Source organism: Furipterus horrens, unplaced genomic scaffold, assembly GCF_987537825.1.
Source record: "Furipterus horrens unplaced genomic scaffold, mFurHor1.1.pri manual_scaffold_4, whole genome shotgun sequence".
NCBI lineage: Eukaryota > Metazoa > Chordata > Mammalia > Chiroptera > Furipteridae > Furipterus > Furipterus horrens.
In genome coordinates this window covers 36,186,367-36,208,560 of record NW_028327174.1, presented here as the reverse complement: position 1 = coordinate 36,208,560, position 22,194 = coordinate 36,186,367, and the positions used below count along the sequence as shown (strand labels likewise).

General features: G+C 35.3%; 1 protein-coding gene across 1 annotated transcript in view; it reads left to right on the top strand.

Annotated features, from left to right (window-relative positions):
• Positions 1 to 22,194, top strand: part of ITPR2 (inositol 1,4,5-trisphosphate receptor type 2) — a 438,944-nt gene that overhangs the window by 301,732 nt on the left and 115,018 nt on the right. Inside the window, exons 44-45 of the mRNA XM_090272941.1 lie at positions 4,428 to 4,523; positions 5,992 to 6,114. Of these exons, the coding sequence (XP_090129067.1) occupies positions 4,428 to 4,523; positions 5,992 to 6,114 (219 nt within the window). The remainder of the gene's footprint in view (positions 1 to 4,427; positions 4,524 to 5,991; positions 6,115 to 22,194) is intronic.

Below are 22,194 nucleotides of genomic sequence, written 5' to 3'. Positions count from 1 at the left end.
GAAATGAACTCTGGGTTTTTTTTCCTCACCATCTGTCTCGTATGTGGTTTTGTTCCTTTCGTTATGAGTGTTTTTCGCTTCTTTCTCATCTTTTTCCAGATCTTTTGTTAATTCTGTAAGCCACCTGATAACAATGGCCCTGAACTGAGCCTCTGACAGGTTTCTTATTTGTTCATCTGTCAGATTCCTCATCTGTTGCCTGGTGAGCTGCGCCACCAGGATTTCTATAGTTGTCTGCCTCATTTTGACAGATGCGTTTTGTTTTCATGGGCCGGCTGTAGCGGGCAGTGCCTGTGTACTCGTCACGACCCAGCGACCGGCGCCGTTCCGCAACCTTTCTCGTTGTGCCGTGGTGCTTTGTCGTCACAACCCAGCGACCAGCGCCTGTCCGCGACCTATTTCGCAGCGCTGTGGCGCTTTGTGTGGGGGCGGGGGTCCAAGATGGATTCCTGTAGTTATTCCGCTAGGAGACCGGGATCCGTCCTCCCGCACCCTGGGCCTCACTGTTCAAGGCGATGTGGTGGCTGCTTTCCCCAGCGTTGGGGTCGCGAGCTGCCGGGGGTTCGACTGCAGCCGGGATTGTCCTCCCTGCCGCTGGGATTGTCCTCCCTGCCGCTGTCCCTGGTGCGACCGCAAACAGCTCCACCCCCTTTCGCTCTTACCTGCCCAAAGAGCGCCGCTGGTTTATAACTTCATACGTTGGGCTTCCGTGTAGTTTTATTTTCTGGAATTTCTAGTTATCCTTTGTTTTGAAGTAGGTGTATTCCTCTCTAGTTGTAGAGGGAGACCGGGCGCGTCCGTCTAAGCCTCCATCTTGGCCGGAAGTCCCTGTTATTATATTTTCAACTAAGGAATTGACAAAAAGGGTTAGTGAAAGCACAATGCACACTAAATTCTTGATAAAATGGCAAATAAACTTTGAAGGAATGTTCAGTTGGAGGGTACTTTATTGGAAGTTCTTATAAGCAGTTGCTTTGTTTCACTACTTCTCTCTGTTTCTATTTTATATTTTTTATCATATCGAGGAGCAAGCGGTGTTGAACATTCACTATACCATATTTTTAAAATTCATCCTGACTACAGAATTCTGCCTGACAAACTCATAGTTAATTAGTCTGTGGAAAGGGAAGGCTACATTTTATTGTAGTTTTATGGTTCTCTTCTGTTTTCTTTTACATTAGAATCTTATTTTTTTTCCCCAAATACTGTAAGCCATTTTTACACTCCCCTTGAGAAGTTACGTTAACTTAAACCATGAACATATTTCCCAGCAGTTCCATTTATCAGCTCTCAGGAACAAAATGACATTTTTAAAATTTTCAATTTTTTTCTTCAAATGGCAATAACAAATGAATATACAAAAGAAATTATATAAACCTCAGCTACAAAGGCGTGGTATTCAATCGAGGTGAATTATTGAAGACCACATTATTGTGTTTAGTGTTAAACAGGTAATCAAATTATTGGTTGAATACAATTTTTTTTTTTGTTAAGACAGGTCTCTCCAGTATCATAGCAAATATAATTTTCACTTTGAAGAAATTTATGGCCAAGAAGATTATTTTTATGATTCTGTTTCTAAGTATAGATGTAGGTAGTTAAAAGCATATGTCCTATTTATGTGAAGATTATACTAATGGCTCCTAATAAGCAAATGTTTCTTTTAATATAGTAGATGAGTTTGTGTATTTCACTGTTTTCTTCTGCAGTGTGTAAGCTTCGGGTCCTTCCAGCCATAGATTAAAGCAAAGGTGATCCTTATGTAGATTGAATTTGTGTCCTGTTCCTCATGAGCATCATACTTCAGCTAGGGAAGCCAGCCTAGGCCTATGTGACAGACAGCTTAGTTTGAGTTACCGGAAAAAAAATGTTTATTTCATTTGAAATTCATCTCTAACCATAATTCATAAAGACACAACATATAGAAGCCTTGGCCTTTAGCTTTTTAAATCCTTTATTAAAGATTATGCTTTTAAATCTCATTTTTAATTGATAAGTTAATGGGGAAAATTACTGAATGATTCATCAATTTAAAACAAAAAAGAGACATCTTCAACATTTGTGAACTCAGACTTATGTAAAATAACTAAATGATTGGGTATGACTTAAAAGTACAGAGATATTCTTAGCTATTCAAATGAAAATGATTTTTTTGAAAAAGGGTCATTTAAAATTCCATTCATGTTACAAAGCACAATTTAGGTATACCTTTTCAAACTATGACAGTTGGATAAATCAAGATATGTAAAAAAATTGTAAATGAATAGATTTGATTTGAAATAATTACAGTATAGTTTTCTACCTAAACAGCGAGGTGTGTGTACTTTTCTAAAAAAAAAAAAAGATCGATGAGGCTTTATATATATTGGTCAATATGACAACAGTATTTGTAAGACAGAATGATATATAGTGGCAAACTTTAGGGGGCCTCCTTGGGTAGGGTGCTTTTAATTATAAATTCTAGGTAACATTATAGAGATACCACATTAAAAATGTTAAGATCTTATTTTATATCATTCACCTTTGAATTTAATTCCTTAACCAATTTTGATTTTAAGGAGAGTTTATTCTATATACTCATTTATATATGACTTTATGATTTTTTCATATCTATGTCTCGTCCTTTATTTTTTAATTTTCATTTTATAATTGATATTTGACTATGAAGTGCTGAATTTGTCAATAGGTCATTTTGTTTTGTTCTGTTTTTAGGACTTTAGCTTCCTTCTATTAACACTGCCATCTACATTTGATTTCTCGGTATATATAGGCTTTTTTACTTTGTAACTGATTCAGATTTCAGTAGGTCATTCACAAGATTCTTATTCTTACTACATAGCATGAAAAGAAGATTGGTTAGAAAAGAGTACCGTAATTCCAATAGCATTTTGAAATTGGATGTATTTTAAAGGTATTGTGCATTGGGCCTGCTGAGTGCGGTTCATTAGAGAAGACTGCTATTGTTGGCAGGGCTTTAGTTTTGAATTCTATAGGTCAGTTCAGATTGTTCTAAGGATTTGGACTCTCCGCTAATCCTGTAACCTAATCTTTTAGGTATGTTGTTTGCACGGATAAGATGCTAGATTATAAAAGTGGATTTTAGGATTGGTACAAATCTGTAAAATTATAAAATGAAGCAGAGAAAATTAATGCTGCCTCCCCTGCAAAATACTAAAACCTTTTCAGAATAGGTCCATGGCATAAGTATCATCATATCATCATCATCATCATCGTCACCTTCATTATTATTGTTAGTCATTTGAAGATAAACTTTAAGATTGTCCTTCTGAAAGAAAAAAAAGATAGAATTCGGTATTAAAACTACTTAGTAAAATTAATTTGAAAAACTTTAACAACGTTTCTGTAGAGGCTGTCTGCATACCAAACAACTGATTCAGTTTCTTTCCATCCTGTAAGGTGTTAATTTTGAGTCACTAAGAAGCATTGTAAAGCCATTTCGCTCTACTTTTGTGGTGCTATCAAAGATTGTATGTGAAGATTAGAGTTTTTGAACATTACAGAAACATTGTAGAAATATCTCTCAGGTGTTTTCTATCATCGTGCAATTTGCCGCAATTCTATGGCAGTGCTGTTGAAAACAATGTAAAGAAACTCTTTACAAATGATGAGAATATTGTGCTTTGTGTAGCAAGACTTCCTGTAACTCTGTGGCGCCTATTTTGGATTATAAATCAACTGCATCAGAAACATTTTTGATATATATAGGTAAAAATGTTTGAGACAATATATTTGTAAATCAAATTAGAAAACATCAAAGACAACATTAACTATTTCATTCTTTATTAAACAAAAATACAAATTATTATTCTTCTGTAATCCAGATGGTAAACATGTTGCATATATACTGTCATATTGTGGGACTAGTTATCAATAAATTTATATTTTATTTGTCACTCATGAATTTAGAATTTTAGATTAATTTTCAGTAATTATTACTCAAATTTAAAATTTTGACTTGATAACATGTATTGATGTTTCATGTTAAAAACAATTTTCTAAATTCTTTAAATTATATACCATTTCTGTGGAATATATCTTTGATACTGAATCACCTTACCGTCTTGTTAAAAATGTCATCATAGAAATGCCCATGAGGAAATAATGAAGAAAGATATGATTACATTTTAATGCGTTATGTATAAAGTCAATCTTGCTTTTAAAACACCTTCTCACCAATATTTAAAATAGCCCTTGTAATTTATTTCTCATGATTCATTATTTTTATTTTGTGTTGACAATGAAGTAAAACATTCCATTTTAAAATGTTAATAAGCCAAACCAAATTAGCAGTTTAAAATTCTGTTTGATTAAAAAAAGTCTTGGTAATCTCAATTAAAACAAATGCAGGGCATCATTAACCCATGGAATAGATTTCTCTTGTGCATTAACTCAATCTGTTTCTCTAGAACAACGCCTCCAAGCTTTTGCTGGCCATTATGGAGAGCAGACATGACAGTGAGAATGCAGAGAGAATTCTCTTCAACATGAGACCCAGGGAACTGGTAAGAAAACTGTTGAAAGCCAGTTACTAATGTACAACTAAAAGGGATAAGTTTGTGGTATGTATGTCAGGAAGACGTCTAGTGACGTCCCCTGCTCTACCAAGGCATAACGACACATTATAAATACCTCAGAAAGCCCCATGATGCCAAAGGTCAGTGAATTTGGGTCCTAAATGATTCGTTGGTTTTATCCACTCTTGGCACTTTTTTTAACCAGATTGTCTGTAAACTATCTGCAAATTCTTTTTGACAGAAAAAGGAAAGTTAGCTTTGGTTTGTGTATTGGAATAGGTGTATGAAAAATGTCTGTACCTCTCAAAAATTATACTCATACCTCTTTCTGAACAACAAAAATAAAATCAGTATCTTTTGTATTGGTTCAGTGAAATGTTGCACAGTGGTTGTTCTGGAGAAAATTGGAGGCTCGATGGGGATTCCACAGAGGTCATTAGCGGGCCATACTGCTGTGGAAGCTATATTTTTCCACATGGAAATCATGAAATAATATCAGCAGGCCTTAAAGCATTGGGTCTCAAATATTGAGAACATTTTCAAACCATGTAGTTCAATGCCCCAGTAACTTAATCCTGGCTTAGGAGCACCGCTGTTGGTGTTTATGGGGAAATGTTGTGGAAGGTATTCTTTTGCTCTCTAAAAGTAAGGAGTGGAGTTGAGCGGGGCAGAAAAAGAGAAAGATAAGATACATTTTGATTTAACATATGTATCTAGTATCTGCAAGGTAGTGGGCTAAGAGGAGCAAGAAAAGTTTGCCTTAGTTTGTATATTTGGAATATATTGAGAAGGTGTGTAAAAAAATATTTGTATGCCTCCAAAATTATACAATATTTATACCTCTTTCTGAACAACAAAAATAAAATCTGTATCTTTTGTACTTATGGTTAAATGGGGCAATGGGTTATATATTCATTCAAAAACAGACTGTATAGTAGCCCATTGAAAATACTGTTTCCTCAGACTACAACACATTTATTTCATCATTCCTTTCCTCCTTATGGCCCACCCTCAACCTCTTGGCTGAGTTGGTGCCCTGGCCATGTGCTTCATTAGTGCCTCCTTGCAGTAGGGGTATTTACTCTTTTATATCTACTGTTGGGTCCTCAGTGCAGAGTCTAATGTCCAGCACCATGGATCCCTGTTACCTAGTTGGCCTTTAATAAATAATGGCTCTTTATTATGGTTCCAGAGTCTCCTAATTCATGGGAACTTTGGCACTGTCAGCATTCAAAAATCTGGAAGTAAAATTTTCCAAGGAAAATAGGGAATATTGTTAAGAAAATACTTACATGTTAAATTAAATAAAGATGGTTTTCAAGGCCATATTCATCTAGAGTTCTTTGATACTTTTCAAGTCTTAGGAAGCATGCCAGCTTTTGATTCATAAACAGTGTAAAGGGCATGTTGTTAGCGCCATTTCAAGACTTGCTGATCCTATTGGTACTTTTGATAGGTGGATGTGATGAAGAACGCCTATAACCAAGGACTGGAATGTGATCATGGGAATGATGAGGGTTCAGATGATGGTGTTTCTCCAAAAGATGTTGGACACAATATCTACATTCTGGCCCATCAGGTATCACGTTTTGTGTCTTTATATGATTTTGCTAATCTTATCAATTATGTCTTGTGTCATGACTTGTCATCATTTTTTCAAGTTCTGGTTCCTTCATTTACTCAGCACTTGCCCCACCCTTGCTCTGGGCCAAGTAGGGGGAAAAGTTCCCGGAATACCTAACTCTGCTTTAGGGCTGTGCTGGGGGCTGATCCACAAGAAAACAATACTTGACACCAAAAACCACTGGTCTAAGAGGGAGTTCCCTGCCAGAGCCTGAGGACTAGGTAAACTGTGGCAACAAATCGAAGTCTTTTTTTTTTTTTTTTTTCAATTATATAATATGTATTTAAAATTCTTTTTTTTTTTTAACATTTTTTTTTTATTTTGGTTTTTCAATTACAGTTGTCCCCTTTTCCCCTAATTTCTCTCCCCCACCCAACCCACCCCCTCTCCCGCAATCATATCCCTCCCCGTTGTCCATGTCCATGAGTCATTTATACGGGTTCTTTGACTAATCCCTTCCCTTACTTATCCCCCTTCTCTCCCTCTCCCCTCCCCCCTATTGACTGCTATTCTGCTCTTTGTTCTATTTAGTTCCTTTGTTTGTGTTGTTCTTTAGTTTCCTGTATTAGGTGATATCATATGGTATTTTTCTTTCTTTGCCTGGCTTGCTTCACTAAGCATAATTCTCTCTAGTTCCATCCATGTTGTTGCAAAAGGTAGGAGTTCCTTCTTTCTTTCTGCTGCATAGTATGCCATTGTGTAAATGTACCACAGTTTTTTGATCCACTCATCTACAGATGGGCACTTAGGTTGTTTCCAGCACTTAGCTATTGTAAATAGTGCTGCAATGAACATAGGAGTGCATAAGTTCTTTTGAATTGGTGTTTCAAGATTCTTCGGGTATAATCCTAGTAGTGGAGTCGCTGGTTCAAAAGGCAGTTCCATTTTTAATCTTTTGAGGTAATTCCATACTGTTCTCCATAGTGGCTGCACCAGTCTGCATTCCCACCAACAGTGCAGTAGGGTTCCCGTTTCTCCACATCCTCGCCAGCACTTGTTGCTTGTTGATTTGTTGATGATGGCCATTCTGACTGGTGTAAAATGGTATCTCATTGTGGTTTTTATTTGCATCTCCCTGATGGCTAATGATGTTGAGCATTTTTTCATGTGTCTATGGACCTTCTGTATGTCCTCTTCGGAGAAGTGTTTGTTCAGGTCCCTTGCCCATTTTTTAATTGGGTTGTTTGTTTTCTTGATGTTTAGTCGTATCAGCTCTTTATATATTTTGGAAATCAGTCCCCTGTCTGTGATGTCATTGGCAAATATGTTTTCCCATATGGTTGGTTTCCTTTTCATCTTGCTGATGTTTTCTTTTGCTTTAGGAGATGTATCCATGAAGAGATTGTTACGTGAGATATCTGATATTTTCTTGCCTATGTTTTCCTCTAGGACTTTTATGGTGTCACGGCTTACATTTAAGTCTTTGATCCATCTTGAGTTTATTCTTGTGTGTGGTGTAAGTTGGTGGTCTAGTTTCATTTTTTTGCAGGTCCCTATCCAGTTCTCCCAGCACCATTTGTTAAAGAGACTCTTCTCACTCCATTTTATGTTCCTTCCTCCTTTATCAAAGATTAGTTGACCATAGAGGCCTGGGTTTATTTCTGGACTCTCTATTCTGTTCCACTGATCTATATGTCTGTTCTTATGCCAGTACCATACTGTTTTGATTACAGTGGCTTTGTAGTATTGTTTGATATCTGGTGTTGTGATTCCTCCTGCTGTGTTCTTCTGTCTCAAGATTGCTTTTGCTATTCGGGGTCTTTTTTGGTTCCATATGAATTTATGGAGTATTTGTTCTAGGTCTGTGAAATATGTCATTGGTATTTTAATAGGGATTGCATTGAATCTGTAAATTGCTTTGGGTAGTATGGCCAAACAAATGGAAGTCTTTAAGAAAAGAGAAAGAAAGGCTACTGAGAAGACAGAGAATATAAGGTAAGAGGGTACTTTCATGTCTAATCAGGACAGACCTTGCATTGTGCTTCTGGACACTGAATCACAGGGAGGCACGCTTCTAATTGGTTTCCACTGGAATGCTAACAAATATTAGGCTAACTTTTAAATTCTTTTGGAGGAACCATTTCCATTTTATAACAACAATGAAAAGAGGTGCTTGATAACTGTTACTTGATAAATTTAATTCTGTTAACATAAAGATCTTCTAAAGTGTAAGCTCTAATTCTATCTTCTAATGCAGGTTTGTTTAAAAGTTAAAAATTTTATATGTACATATTCCAATTTGATTTTGTTTATGGTAGCTCTCTCTTTTTTTATGAATAAGGTCCAAGCTTTATAAACTTCCCAAATCCTTCTTTTTAGTAATTTTCTCCCATTGACAATCTCTGCCTTTTCCTGCTTTTCTGTACATCTTAGCACTTAATTTAACAGATATTAATAGATATAAGGTAAGATTCTGGGTAGACTAAACTTTTAAAAGTTTTTCTAGTTTTATTGAGATATTGACATATAGCATTGTATGAGTTTCAGGTGTTAAAAGGTTGCTCTTTAGACACTTCTGGCCCTTTCTGTCCTTTGTATAACTGCCTAATGCATGCAAACTTAATATAATTTTTACAAACATTCAGGAGTCAAATTCTAAAATATATTTCTTTAATTCAAATTATTTAACTATAAATGAAATAAAAACAACTTACCCCATTCCTGCCTCTGGTAACCAGTCTGTTCTTTGTATCTGTGAACTTGGGTTCATAAGGATGTTCACACACACACACACACACACACACACACACACACACACACACACGAGACAGATCCATACAGTATTTGTCTTTTCTCTTTTTCACTTAGCCTAATGCCCGAAAGTTTCATCAGTGTTATTGTAGATGGCAAGATTTCATTTTTTATGGGCGAATAATATTTTTATGTGTGTGTATGTCTGTGCATTTATCCATCAATGGGCACTAAAATTGTTTCCATATCTTGGCTATTGTAAATAATATTACAATGAACGCAGGGGTGTGTATATGTTTTCATATTAGTGTTCTTGTTTTCTTTGAATAAATATCCAGAAGTGATTATTGGATCATGTGGTAGTTCATTTTTAATTTTTAAGTAACTTCCATACTGTTTTCCATAGTGGTGGCACCAATTTACATTCCTACTAGTAGCGCACAAGTGTTCTCTTTTTCCACTTCCTTGTCAACATTTGTTATTTCTTGTCTTTTTGATAGTAGTCATTCTAAGAGGTGTGAGGTGATCTCTCGTGGTGATTTTGATTTTGATTTCCCTGATGATTAATGATGTGAGAATCTCTTTATGTACCTGTTGGCCATTTGCCTATTTAGGTCTTCTGCCTAGTTTTAAATGAATTATTAGGTTTTTTGGCTTTTGATTTGTATGCATTCTTTATATATTTTTGATATTAGCCCCTTACCAGTATATAACTTGCAAGTATTTTCTCCCATTCAGTAAGTTGCCTTTTCATTTTGTTGGTGGTTTCCTTTGATGTGCAAGGAAGAAATGTTTTAGTCTGATGTTAGTCTCACTTGTTTACTTTTGCTTTTGGTGCCCGATTCAAAAAGTCATCACTAAGACTTATGTCAAAACAGCTTATCCCTGTTTTCCTCTAGGAGTTGTATGCTCTCAGGTCTTACATTCAAGTCTTTAATCCATTTTGAGTTAATTTTTGTGTATGGTGTAAGTTTTCTTTGTGTAATTAATTTCTAGTTTCATATACTATCATCAGAAAAGATGCTTGATAAAATTTCAGTCCTCATACTTATTAAGACTTGTTTTGTGGCTGAACATATTATCAATCTTGGAAAATGTTTTGTGTGTACTTGAGAAGACTGTCTTTTCTTGTTTTTGGATGCAATATTCTGTAATAAATATTTGTTACTCCATCTGGTATCATTTAAGGCTGGTGTTTCCGTATTGATTTTCTGTCCAGATTATTATACATATGTGTAAGTAGAGTATTAAAGTATGGCACTCTTATCATATTGCTATCTGTTATCCCTATTAGGTCTATTAATATCTGCCTTATATATTTAGGTGATCCTGTTTTGGTACCTAAATATTTTAAAATGTCATATCTTGTGTTTTAAAAAAAATTTTATTGAATATATTGGGGCGATATTGGTTAATAAAATTATATAGGCTTCAGGTGTACAATTCTATGATACATCATCTGTATATTGTATTGTTTGTTCACCACCCAAAGTCAAGTCTCCTTCCATCACCATTTATACCCCATTTACCTTCTATATTCTTCCCACCCCCCTCTTTCCCTCTGGAAATCGCCATACTGTTGTCTGTCAGTTTTTTTCCCCTTTGCTTAATCCCTTCACGTTTTTAACCCAGCCCTCAAATCCCTTCCCCTCTGACAGCTGTCAATCTACTCTGTATCTATGAATCTGTTTCTAGTTTAGTTCATTAGATTCCATGTATAAGTGAAATCATATGGTACCTGTCTTTCTCTATCATTTCATTTAGCATAATACTCTCCAGGTCCATCCATGGTGTTGCAAAGGTAAGATTTCTTTATATTTTACGACTGAGTAGTAATTCTATTGTGTAAATATACCACAGCTTTCTTATCCACTCATCTACTGATGGGCACTTGAGCTGCTTCCAAATCTTGGCTATTGTAAATAATGCTGCAGTGAACATAGAAGTGCACAGATTCTTTCAAATCAATGTTTTGGGTTTCTTTGGATATATTCCCAGAAGTTAAATAACTTGGTGATGAGGCAGTTCCATTTTTAGTTTTTTGAGGAAACTCCATACTGCTTTCCACAGGGGCTGCACCAGTCTGCATTTCCACAAACAGTGCAGTAGGGTGCCCTTTTCTTTGCATCCTTGCCAGCCCTTGTTGTTTGTTGATTTATTGGTAATAGCCATTTTGACAGGTATGAGGTGATATCTCATTGTGGTTTTAATTTGCATCTCTCTAATGCTTGGTGACTTTGAGATTCTTTTCACATGTCCATTGGCCATCTGTATGTCCTCTTTAAAAAAGTGTCTATTCAAGTCCTTTGCCTATTTTTAACCCTTTGAGTGCCATGCATAATTAGAAATTTGGATCAACATGAGAAAAAATTATATCAATATATAACCTGAGGTACAAAAAAAGAGAAAAAACATAAAATACAAATTATTTCATTGTTAGTTACATTTATAGCGATCGAAAAAGAGTCGCTGGGAGCGACGCTGGCACTTTCGGGAAAATTTGTCAGCGTCATTCACAGCGACGTTGGCACTCAAAGGGTTAAATTGGATTGTTTGTTCCTTGTTGTTGAGTTTTATAAGTTTTTAAAATAAAGTTTGGATATTTACCCCCTATCAGATGTATCATTAACAAATATGTTCTCCGATTCAGTGGGTTGTCTTTTTATTTTGTTTTTTTTTTTTTATTGTTATTTTTTTTTTTTTGCTGTGCAAAAGCTTTTTAGTTTGATGTAATCTCATTTATTTTTACTTTTGTTTCCCGTACCTGAGAAGGTATACAAGAAATGTCTGAGATTTTACTGCCTGTCTTTTCTTCTAGGATATTTATGTTTCAAGTCTAATATTTAAGTCTTTAATCCATTTTGAGTTTATTTTGTGTATGGTGGTCTGATTTCACTTTTTTGCATCTGTCCAATTTTTCCAACACTATTTATTGAATAGATTGCTTTACCCCATTGTATATTTCTGCCTCCTTTGTCAAATATGACTTTGACTATTAAGGCATGGGTTTATTTCTGGGCTCTCTATTCTCTTCCACTGATCTATATGTCTGTTTTATGCTAGTATCATGCTGTTTTGATTATTATGGCCTTGTAAAATGATCTGATATTAGGTAGAATGATTGCTCCAACTTTTTTTCTTTCTTAAGATTGTTGTGGCTGTTCAGGGTCTTATGACAGTCCCCATTTCAAAGTCTTATTTTGTCTGATATAAATATAGCTACTCCAGCATTCTTTTGGTTTCCCTTTGCATCCCTTCAATTTCCATCTATGTGTATCCTTACTTCTAAAGTGAGTCTATTGTTTGCAATATATAGATGGTCTTGCTTTTTATCCATTCATGTACTCTATCTATTTTGATTAGAGAATTTAGTCCACTTACATTTAGAGTAATTATTGGTAGGTATGTGCATTTTGCACTTTTATTATTTCCTAGATGCTTATTCCTTTCTCTCTTTTATTTTTTTCGTGTATATACTACAGGTTTTTGCTTTCTGATTATTATGAGGCTTACATAAAAAAGACTTATATTTATAAAAGTCTATTTTAAATTGATAATAACTAAAGTTTGATTCCAGTATAAAATTCAACATTTATTTGCTCCCCACATTTTATTTTTTTGATGTCACATTTTACATTTATTTTCTTGTATATCCCATAACCGATTATTGTAATCATAGTTACTTTTACTACTTTTGTCTTTAACCTTTATACTAGCTTTATAAGTGATTAATTTACTTCCTTTACAGTGAAAATTATAAAATATATTAACAAAAAAAGTTGCTATTGTTTTGTAATAGTTGGATCATTGAGAAGATTTCTAGGTCTTTCATAGTGTAGCAAAATACATACACAGGACAGTAAAAAGATAAGAGCAGATGGGTTATAGCTAGAAAGACCAAAAAAGAATTGTAGGTATTGAGGAATTAAAAGCTAAGATGAAGGACAAGTTGAAGGAAGTAGAACCAGATATTTCGGATGTGGAAAACATGTAATTTTAGAGAGAAAGAGAAATCAGGTGACAGGAATTGAACCAAGCTAGAAAAGGAAAGACTAGTGATGTGAGTTAGAAAGAAAAAAATCATAGGCTGATACTAAAATCATGCTGGCTACTATGACAAATACAGAAATGTGGTGACACAGCATGTGTATGTGTGCAAGGGGTTACTTCGGAAGCTGTGGCACTGTGGCAGAGTGAGCAGTAGTAAGTTTTAGAAGAAGGAATTAGGAAATGTAGCCAGCCATGTTTTCCTGACTGAAAGCTAGTTTTGCTTTCTCTGGAGAGTTTATTCCCTCTGTATGTGTGAGCAGCTTCATGAAAAAGACCTGATCACGTATCTTTTAAGAGGGAAATCAACAATGAGACCAGCTAAGTCAGCGCCGGAACCAGTAAAGTAGTAGATATTTGAGCTAGATTACCTTATGTTCATAAAGACGATATTTAAAAATGCAATCCTTATTACCAGTATAATATGAGTAACAATAAAAATTTCAAGATCAAGAAGAGCCTTATGTTAGGTCAGCTCAGTTTGAAGCAGATTAAGTATAACTGTAGAGAATATAAATTTTAAAAACAGGCTAAGGTAGATGTTGATAAGAATGGAGAATGAGAATAATGAATGCAAGAACTAGTTATAGATCAAAGGGTAATGATATAAAATATGAAAGAAGTTAAAAATAAAGACAGCATAAGAGTCAATGATTCTGAGGGATCTGAATTTATGAGAATGCTTGGAGAGAACAGGTTATATTAAAAGATGATGGTAAAATTGTCCAAGGAGTGGAAATTCAGAAGTAGTAAAAAAGGAACAAGGGGTTAAAAACAACATACTGACTTAAAGAGACGTGGGAATGGCTTGAATGGCTATATGGAGTTTCATTAATTTTCCAAAACCAAAATGTTGGAAAAGCAGTGGTTTGCAGAGCCATGATGGTACAATATAGAAATATGTAAATAAAGCTGGAGGGAGGATATCAGACTGAATGAGGGGAAGGAGATGCTGAATTGCTAAATCCTTTAAGGCTTGTGATTAAATTGTAAGAGTGTAAATATGAAATAAGAGTCCATATGGGTTTTTTCCTAGGAACTCAATGAGGGGATAAGAATGGCAAAATATATTGAACAATGTATGTAACTGTCAGTGCATAGCAGTGACTTTTAACTGGTGTGTTGCAAGGATTTTTAAAACATGCAATACCTGACTATTTAGTCAGGGGCACTGACCTCTTTTCCCTTAGATTGTGAGGTAAAAAATGACAACAGCTAACACAACAATAGTCATCCAGTATGAATGAATCAAAATTATATCATTTTTTTGTCAGATTGGCAAAAAAATATAATTTTTGGTGTGTGCCATGAGATGAAAAGGTGGAAAATTAATGGTGTAGAGGTAAGCAACTGTCTATTTTTATAGAGTGACACAGAGAGTTGTTACCTTGCCATTTAATAAATATATTCTCTATGGGGTGACTCCTCCTACCAGTTTTTCATGGAAAATTGTTTTCACTCATAGAAGGAAGCCCACTGTTCCCTTTTGATCTTTCTGCAGGTGACTTCTTTGGCTTTCTCTAGGCCACGATACTATATTTGGTTTCTTGGGAGGCCAAACACCGTTGCTGAGTTCCTCGTAAACAGTTTCCACTCGGGGGGCACAAGTGCAAAGCATCGGTGGCTGTAAGCTTTGCGTCCAGGAGTAGCTGTGGGAGCTGAGCCCAGGTTTCGCTGTTTTCATTGTTACTGTGGGGCCGTTTGGCTCGTGCATGCTGGTGACCGCGCAGATTGGTTTCTGCCTTTGCGCAGGTCAGTCATTCCAAAACCAAGGCTCAGCTTCCTCCTTGTTTTACTATAATCATCTTTTGTACAGACAGTTTATTTTGGTGCCCTCAGACTTTCAATTTTTGTTGTTATTCTTTTTATGGTAGTGAGGTAGTTCTGCTTTTTCTACCATGACATCCTTTTTGGTCCTCCTTGTGGTTGGTGTTACAAGAAACAAATAATGCTTCTTGTAAGTGTCTTGTCTGATCTACATAAAACTATAAATACTTAAAAAAGGGAATTTCTTAAGTCCTGATACCATAGTGTCGTGCAGAGAATTTCCTTAAAACGCAGCTACGCATCCTCTTGGGCCTTTTGTCCTCCACGTGCTGTGCTAGTCCTGGCTTTTTATATTCTGCTTCCTTCCTGTTCCTTCTTCTCTTTATTCCTGTATTTCTATACAACAGTTACTGCCCACAACCTAGAATATTGTTCAGTACTTTGTTTCACTGGTGCCATGTAGCAACTTTTGTTTTTCTGTTTGAGACGTTTTATTTTATCTTATCTCATTTTATTTTACTATTCTGTTTTATTCTATTTCAGATTTAATTTTTCTCCTTGAATTTTATTGAGATATATTTGACACATAACACTGAGTAAGTTTAAGGTGTATTGTGTGTTGAGTTTATATATTTATGTATTGCAAAATGATGAGCATCATAGCATTGGCTACCAACTCTCTCCAGTTGCATAATTACCATTTCTCTTCGGTGATGAGAGCATATAAGATGTACTCCCTTGACAACATTCAACTGCATAGTAGATTATTATCAGCCACAATTACAAGGCTATACATAACATCCCCAGGATTTTTAAATATTATGACTGGACATTTGGACCGTTTGGACCATTTCTTCCGTCTCCCAACTTCCCAACCCTTGAAAATCACCACTCTACTCCCTGTTTCTCTGAGTTTGACACTTTAAGATTTCACATATAAGTTGTATTGTGCAGTATTTGTCTTTCTCTGATTTATTGCACTTAACATAACGCCCTCAAAGTTCCCAGAGGTTTTTGGAAATAGCAGGATTTCTGTCTTTCTCATGGCTGAATAAGATTCCAGCACACACACACACACACGCAGTATGGCAAAAATAGGTTTACAGTTGTGAGTACACTAAACACAGAGTTAATAAAACTATTGTAATAATCATAACCTGCATGTCTTTTCCCATCTATTTATGTCTGTATCTATCTATCTATCTATCTATCTATATATATCATATCTTTATCGATTTGTCCATTGATGGACAGTTAGTTATTTAATATCTTGGCTGTTGGAATAATGCTGCCACGAATATGTGCTATTCTCTGTTTTAATACTGATTGTATTAGAATTAAGAAGTATATGGAGAAATATTATATGCTTTATAGGATGAGAAGGAGTATTATATAGCAAGCCATTAGAAAACAAAAATAACTCCTGCTCATAAGGCAAGAAATAATGGATCACTTTAAATTGGCTACATGAACTTATTTTTAAAATAGAGGCTTTGAAGTTTTTCACAAGCATTTCCCCATGTCACTAAATTATCATTGAAAATGTGTTTTTAATGTCTGCATACTTGTTCCTTGCATAATTTATTGAATTGCTCCTTATTGGTAGACCTTTAGGTTTCTAATGTTTTTGATATTATAAATTATGCTGTGATTAATATCATCATTACATTAATCTTTGCCTGCTACACAGATTCTTTCCCTAGGATAAATTTCAAGAAGTTTAATTACTAGGTCACAGGGTAGTAACTATTTTATAGTTATTGGTGCATATTATAAAATTGTTTTTCACAGTGTGCGATGTACTCATTGAATCTAAATATTATTACCATTAAAAAAAAAAGCTTTGCCAAGCTAATAGTGTTTAGAACATAGTAACACCTCAACAAATGTTTGCTGAATGAATTAATAAATTATGGATTAAATCAGATTTCATTTGATGTCACATATTTTTGGATTATTAATAAAATAAACTATCTTTTAATATGTTATTTGGTCATTTCTGTTTCTTCTGTGAATTACTTAAAAATGCATTTATCCTTATACTTTTGGGGTTCATTGTCTTTTAGTGAATTTTAAGGTTAACAAACCTGAGTCATAATCGTTATATCTTCTCCCTGATTCATTTGCTTTTTAAATATTTAAATGCTAGTTTTCTTTCATAATCTTGAGATCTGTTAAACACTCATTAAATTTTCTTCTAATGTATGATAAATTCAGGTTTTGTGGTTAATTATATTATTTTTTCCTGTTATCATTCAGAAATAATAAGAAGCTAAGTTCTGATGCTAACTCATCTCTAAAGACGAAGTCCAAGACAGCAGCAGCAACAGCAGTCTATGAGGGCAGGGCTTGTAGGCGTTATGTGGGTGTGATGCAGAGCGTGGGTCACAGAGAGGCCTTCAGCAGAAGAGATCTGGATGAAATTAAACCACCTTCAGGGCCAGTCAGGGCAGTCAGGGAGTGATTTGGGGGCAGGTGTGGCCAAGGCAACGTGGGGATAGTCTTCCACCGCAGCCACCCTTATCCTCCTCTGCTAACTTTCCAATTGGGATTGCAGGCCTTGGAGTTCCACTTTTTCTACTGCTTCAAAAGAAGCCTGAATTTTGAAATTTTTGAAAAATGTGAAATCTTCTAATTTTTAAAAGTTAACTCATTCAAATTAAAAAACAATACAAAAAATAAAAAAACAACAACACTGAGTAGTCCAAACAAAACTCACCAGCAGGTGGAATGCATCCCATGAGCCAGAGTTTGCCACTTGTGGAATGAAGGATACAAATTTCTTATTTATTCATCACTCAATTGTATGGATTTTTTGAGTGCTCGCTACATATCATACACTGTGCTAGATACTAGAAATACTTACTGAAGAAGGCCCACAAGAGACCAGCACTCAGGGAATTTACATTCTGACTGGGAGCAGTGAAGAGTAGACAAACCAGAGATAGCAGATCGTGAACCCAGCTATGCAGCAAATGAGGGTAAGGTGTGATGAAAGATGGTAACGAGGTGCTGTTGCGGATTGGGTGATTAGGGGGCTTTCTCTGAAAAGGTGAAATTGAAGCTATATCTAAGTGAGAGAGCAGCAACCAGCAGTATGAAATGGGAAGTTAAGGGGGAGCATTTCCGAGAGTGGCTTGAAAATAGCAACAAGCTTGGCACGTTTGGAGGAGCAAAAGATCTGTGTAGCTGGGCCCTTAACCAGCTATTAGCACTTGAATATTATATTAAATACATGGAATGCACCTGAGACTCATTTAGTGTAAGCTAGTCATCCAAGAACGTTTATTAAACTACTTCTATGTCAAGTGCTGTTTCAGTTGCTAAGTCGGAAAGGGGAATAAAAATGCCCTCAAGAAGCTCACAGTTAAGTGTGTGTGTCGGAGGAGAGGGAGACAGACAAATCATTATAATTTAATGCACTTTTGTTAAAATGGAGGAATGCACAAAATATGCTTCCCTTAGGAGTGAGAGGAGAGGACTCATGGAAGAGGTGACACTTGAACTGAATCATGAAGGATAGAGGGATAGCAGGAGTGTTCTAGGCAGAGGCAACAACTTCTGCAAGAATGCACCATAGATATTTCAGAGAAAGGAACTTCTTTTGGGAATATTGGTAGGGATGTTGTGGTATCTACTGATGTCTATATAAAATGAATTACAGTAACTTGAATTTAGTCCAAATCTTTGATAATAACCCTCATTGTGGCATTTAATAAATGTTGCATGACTAAAAAAGGAATGAATGAGTGAATGAATGAACGACTAGGACAGGACATGCTGTAAAATTGTAGTATTTTATAATTTAACTGTTATAATAAAAAAACTGAATAAAAATAGTTTCCTGTTATCATCATCATCATTATCATGATTAAAGTTAATGATATTTTTCCCACTGAGGTATAAATTCCTTGTGCACAGACACAGTTTTTTCCTGTTCTTATGCCAAAAACATACTTTGCGTGTAATAGATACTCAAGAAGTGTTTGGGGGATTAATTTCTTGCAAAAATGCATGTATACCAATAATGTTTTTATGTAATACAGGTACTATGTAAAATTAATAGAGTCCTACAAAATGATATTAGCACTGTATCAGTCAAGGATATTATTCAACTGTGCACTCTCATTTTAATTTTTGTAGATCACTCTTTGCCAACAACGTTAGTAAACCACATAGGATAGGTCCCTGTAGTATCTTTCCTCACACCAGGCACTTTTAGTACTTTGTTCATGATGCTACCACTCATCTGAACTAATAAAGTATCTACTCCTGTTCTTAAAGCTCATTTTAGTATTATCTTAGTTGCTCTGAGACCCAAACTGAGAGCTACTTACTCCATTTCACAGGTGAATTCCAACCAACAATGATCTTATCTTGGTTTGGAATTTGTATGTTTGTTATCTTCACCCAAAATGCAAAAATACTTTCACACTAGTTTATGCTCGATATCATCATATAATTGTTCTTTATTTCATGTATGTATGTCTTGGCTACTTAATTGGTAGTAGATTCACAAAATATGGGCACCAATGAGGGCTTCTTTTTTTTTTTTTTTTTAAAGAAACTTACTGCAAAGAAAAGTATCATAGGGAAAAATGCTTAGGTACAATAGCTTAACTCCTCTAATAGGCACCTATGTATCTGTCACCAAGCAACAAGGAATCTTTGGATTACTGCCATTTATATAATCTATCAAATTCACAGTTAATGGGAGCAATAAAAATGCAATCTAAGAAATGAATTGAAATTGGACTCTCTAGTTGTGAGTCTGGTATAAGGATCATGATGCCAATTTTAGTGGAAGCAATTATTATTCTGCTTAACATTTCATGTTTGGTAGATTTATGTTTGTTTCTGAGTGATATAATTATTAGAACATCAATCTGAGTTCTAGCAATGTAGCAGGCCTTGGCTGTGTCTCTGGCTCCTTCTGTCTGCTCTGACTTTAGCTATATCCACTGAATTCAAAATCTGTTAGGAGAGCTAGAGATATTAGACAGGGCTGCTTCTATTTTTTTTTTTTTTTTTCCAGGCAGGAAAATATGTAGGATTTTCTAGCATATTTTAGATCCTTGGGTTGTTAGCCTGCCCACAACAAAAGAGAGAGAGGATGGTATGGCCAGCCATTGTGTTTCAAGGACTGGAATTCTTTGTGTCATGCTGAAGAATTTGCTAGAATGTCCTGATAGTCCTCATTAGTTTATTTTTTCCTCAAAAATTTCCTCGCAGAGTTGCAGTTGCTTAGGCTATATTCATTTGAAGGGGTATGCATGTACATTGCTTTAAATAGCTAAATTTTAATTTATGCTAGACTCATATGAAATGTGTTTATTACTCAGGCTACTGAAAATGTTTTCCTTAGAGACGTAACGCTGCTTAACCTCCCTGCAGCTTCGATTTTCTTATCTAATATGTAGTAATCAGCCTTGTCTCATTTACTTTAGGAACAGGATAGGTTTGTAATTGGTAGATATAACTTCCATCTTTAATATCTTGAAGGGTTTTAACTAACTCACAATTACTTCATCTTTATTACTGCTTGCAGTGTAGAAAGTAGAAAACACAGCTGGGTTTTGAAGCACATGGAGGCACTTGTAGCTCAGTAATATGTTGACTAGAATACTGTACAAACAGCTTGGCTGTTATGCACCCCTGCACCCAGCATTTTCTCCATCAGCTGATGATGTCACTCAGCTTCTCTGACTTCAGCTTTCTCATCTATGGAAATATGGGAATCCATGAGCTGTGTTTGCAGAGCAAACTTTCAGAAACCTGTACAGGCACTAGAGAATAATTGGACCATGATGGCTTTTTTACTGGATTAGACTATGTTTTAAATAATGTAACAGAGTAACAAATGAGCTACTGGATATTTATGTATTTATACCGTACCTACTTATAAAAGGAATTTGATGTTGAATAAGAAATGCACTTGTATAATTAGACTGCTAGAATATAAAATCAAAATCCTTGAGAAGAAAAAGCAATCTGAGTATGCTAACGGGCTTGGTTAATATTCTTACTGTTTATCAGTGGTAGCTCTGAGTTTCTTGGTAACCAAGAGTGAAAAATAATGGGTGATACAATTAATATCTACACTATTTATAATGACCGACTTTTTGCTGGTATATATTCTAAAATGAATTTACACAAAGGCATAGGACAGCACAGGGGACAGCGTTTTCTTCTGAACGGTTCTGCAGGACACATCAGATGAAAAACGCACATACTCTTTGTAGTCCGTGGGGATAAATAATGATCAAAAACATCTGAGTTATAATTGGAGTATGAGTAAATAAACTTGAACCATACAGCAGTCAAAATAGTCAGATTTCTTCATTAAGGGACTTAGATAATGTATAAGTTTTCAATATTTGAACTTAGTGAAAACAGACATTTTAAAGTATCAAGAGATTATTTTCTTAGATTGTAGAAAATACACTTCTCCTAATTACCCAACTGCATGAAAACCCTGTTATTAGTTTGGTTACAGATATTCAGAAAGATAAGCAACTAAAGGAACTTTGACTGGAAACTTAAAATAGCAAGTTTCCTTCCTAAAAAAAATATAAGAAAACCAGGATTAGCTATTTTCCCCCAACCCCAAAGATGTTTTGCTATGGTGCTATCACAAAGCAGTTTGAGGTAATAAAAGACGTGATTAATAACTAATTTTGCTTTGAGCATTGATTATTCTATGTTTCTTGGCAGTGAAGGCAAAAAAAAATAGGTAAGTTACATGATTCATATGTGACGCAGAAACAAAACAAAACAAAAACAAAAATCCTGATACTGATTTTAGTGAAGTAGAAAATTTCTATTAATTCTAAGAGGAAGTTATTAAAGAACCCTCGCATAATAAAATTAATTATTGGGGGTGTGATAGAGGTTTAGATAAGTAGGCCTTCTTCACTAATATAACATAGTAATAAAAAATGCCTATCACACACCAAACAATAACAACAAACAAAAACAGCTGTATCCTGTTGCCATGTATTCTCTGTAGTAAGAAAAGGTAAACAGATTTTCAATTAAAATCTTAACATACAATATAGGTTGGTGATTTCCTACACAAACATTTCTACATATGCCTAGTAAGTGTGACATAGATGTTAAGGCTCATCAGAATTACTTCCATGACCTTCCCCTTCTTAAGACATTTTTTATTCAATGCATATTTATGGATCACCCATTATAACCAGGCAGTGTTCTCAATGGTAGGCTAAAGCAGTGAGCAGACAGACAAAACTCCCTTCGCTCGTGGAGCTTACGTTCTTGTGGGGATATCTCCCTCCTTGCAGTCACATTATTTGCTTCTTTCAGGAGCAGGTATTCTACAGATATCAATTTTGCAATGGGTTGGGATTACATGGGGTATAACAATGAGGTTTAGTCTTTACCTTCATGGAATTTACTCTTTATTACATGGAGGCATAAAAACAATCCCAGTATGGCAAGTCCTATGGAAGACGTGTATCTGGGGTCCTCTGGGATGTCAGGAGTGTACAGAGGAAGGTGAGGGTGTGG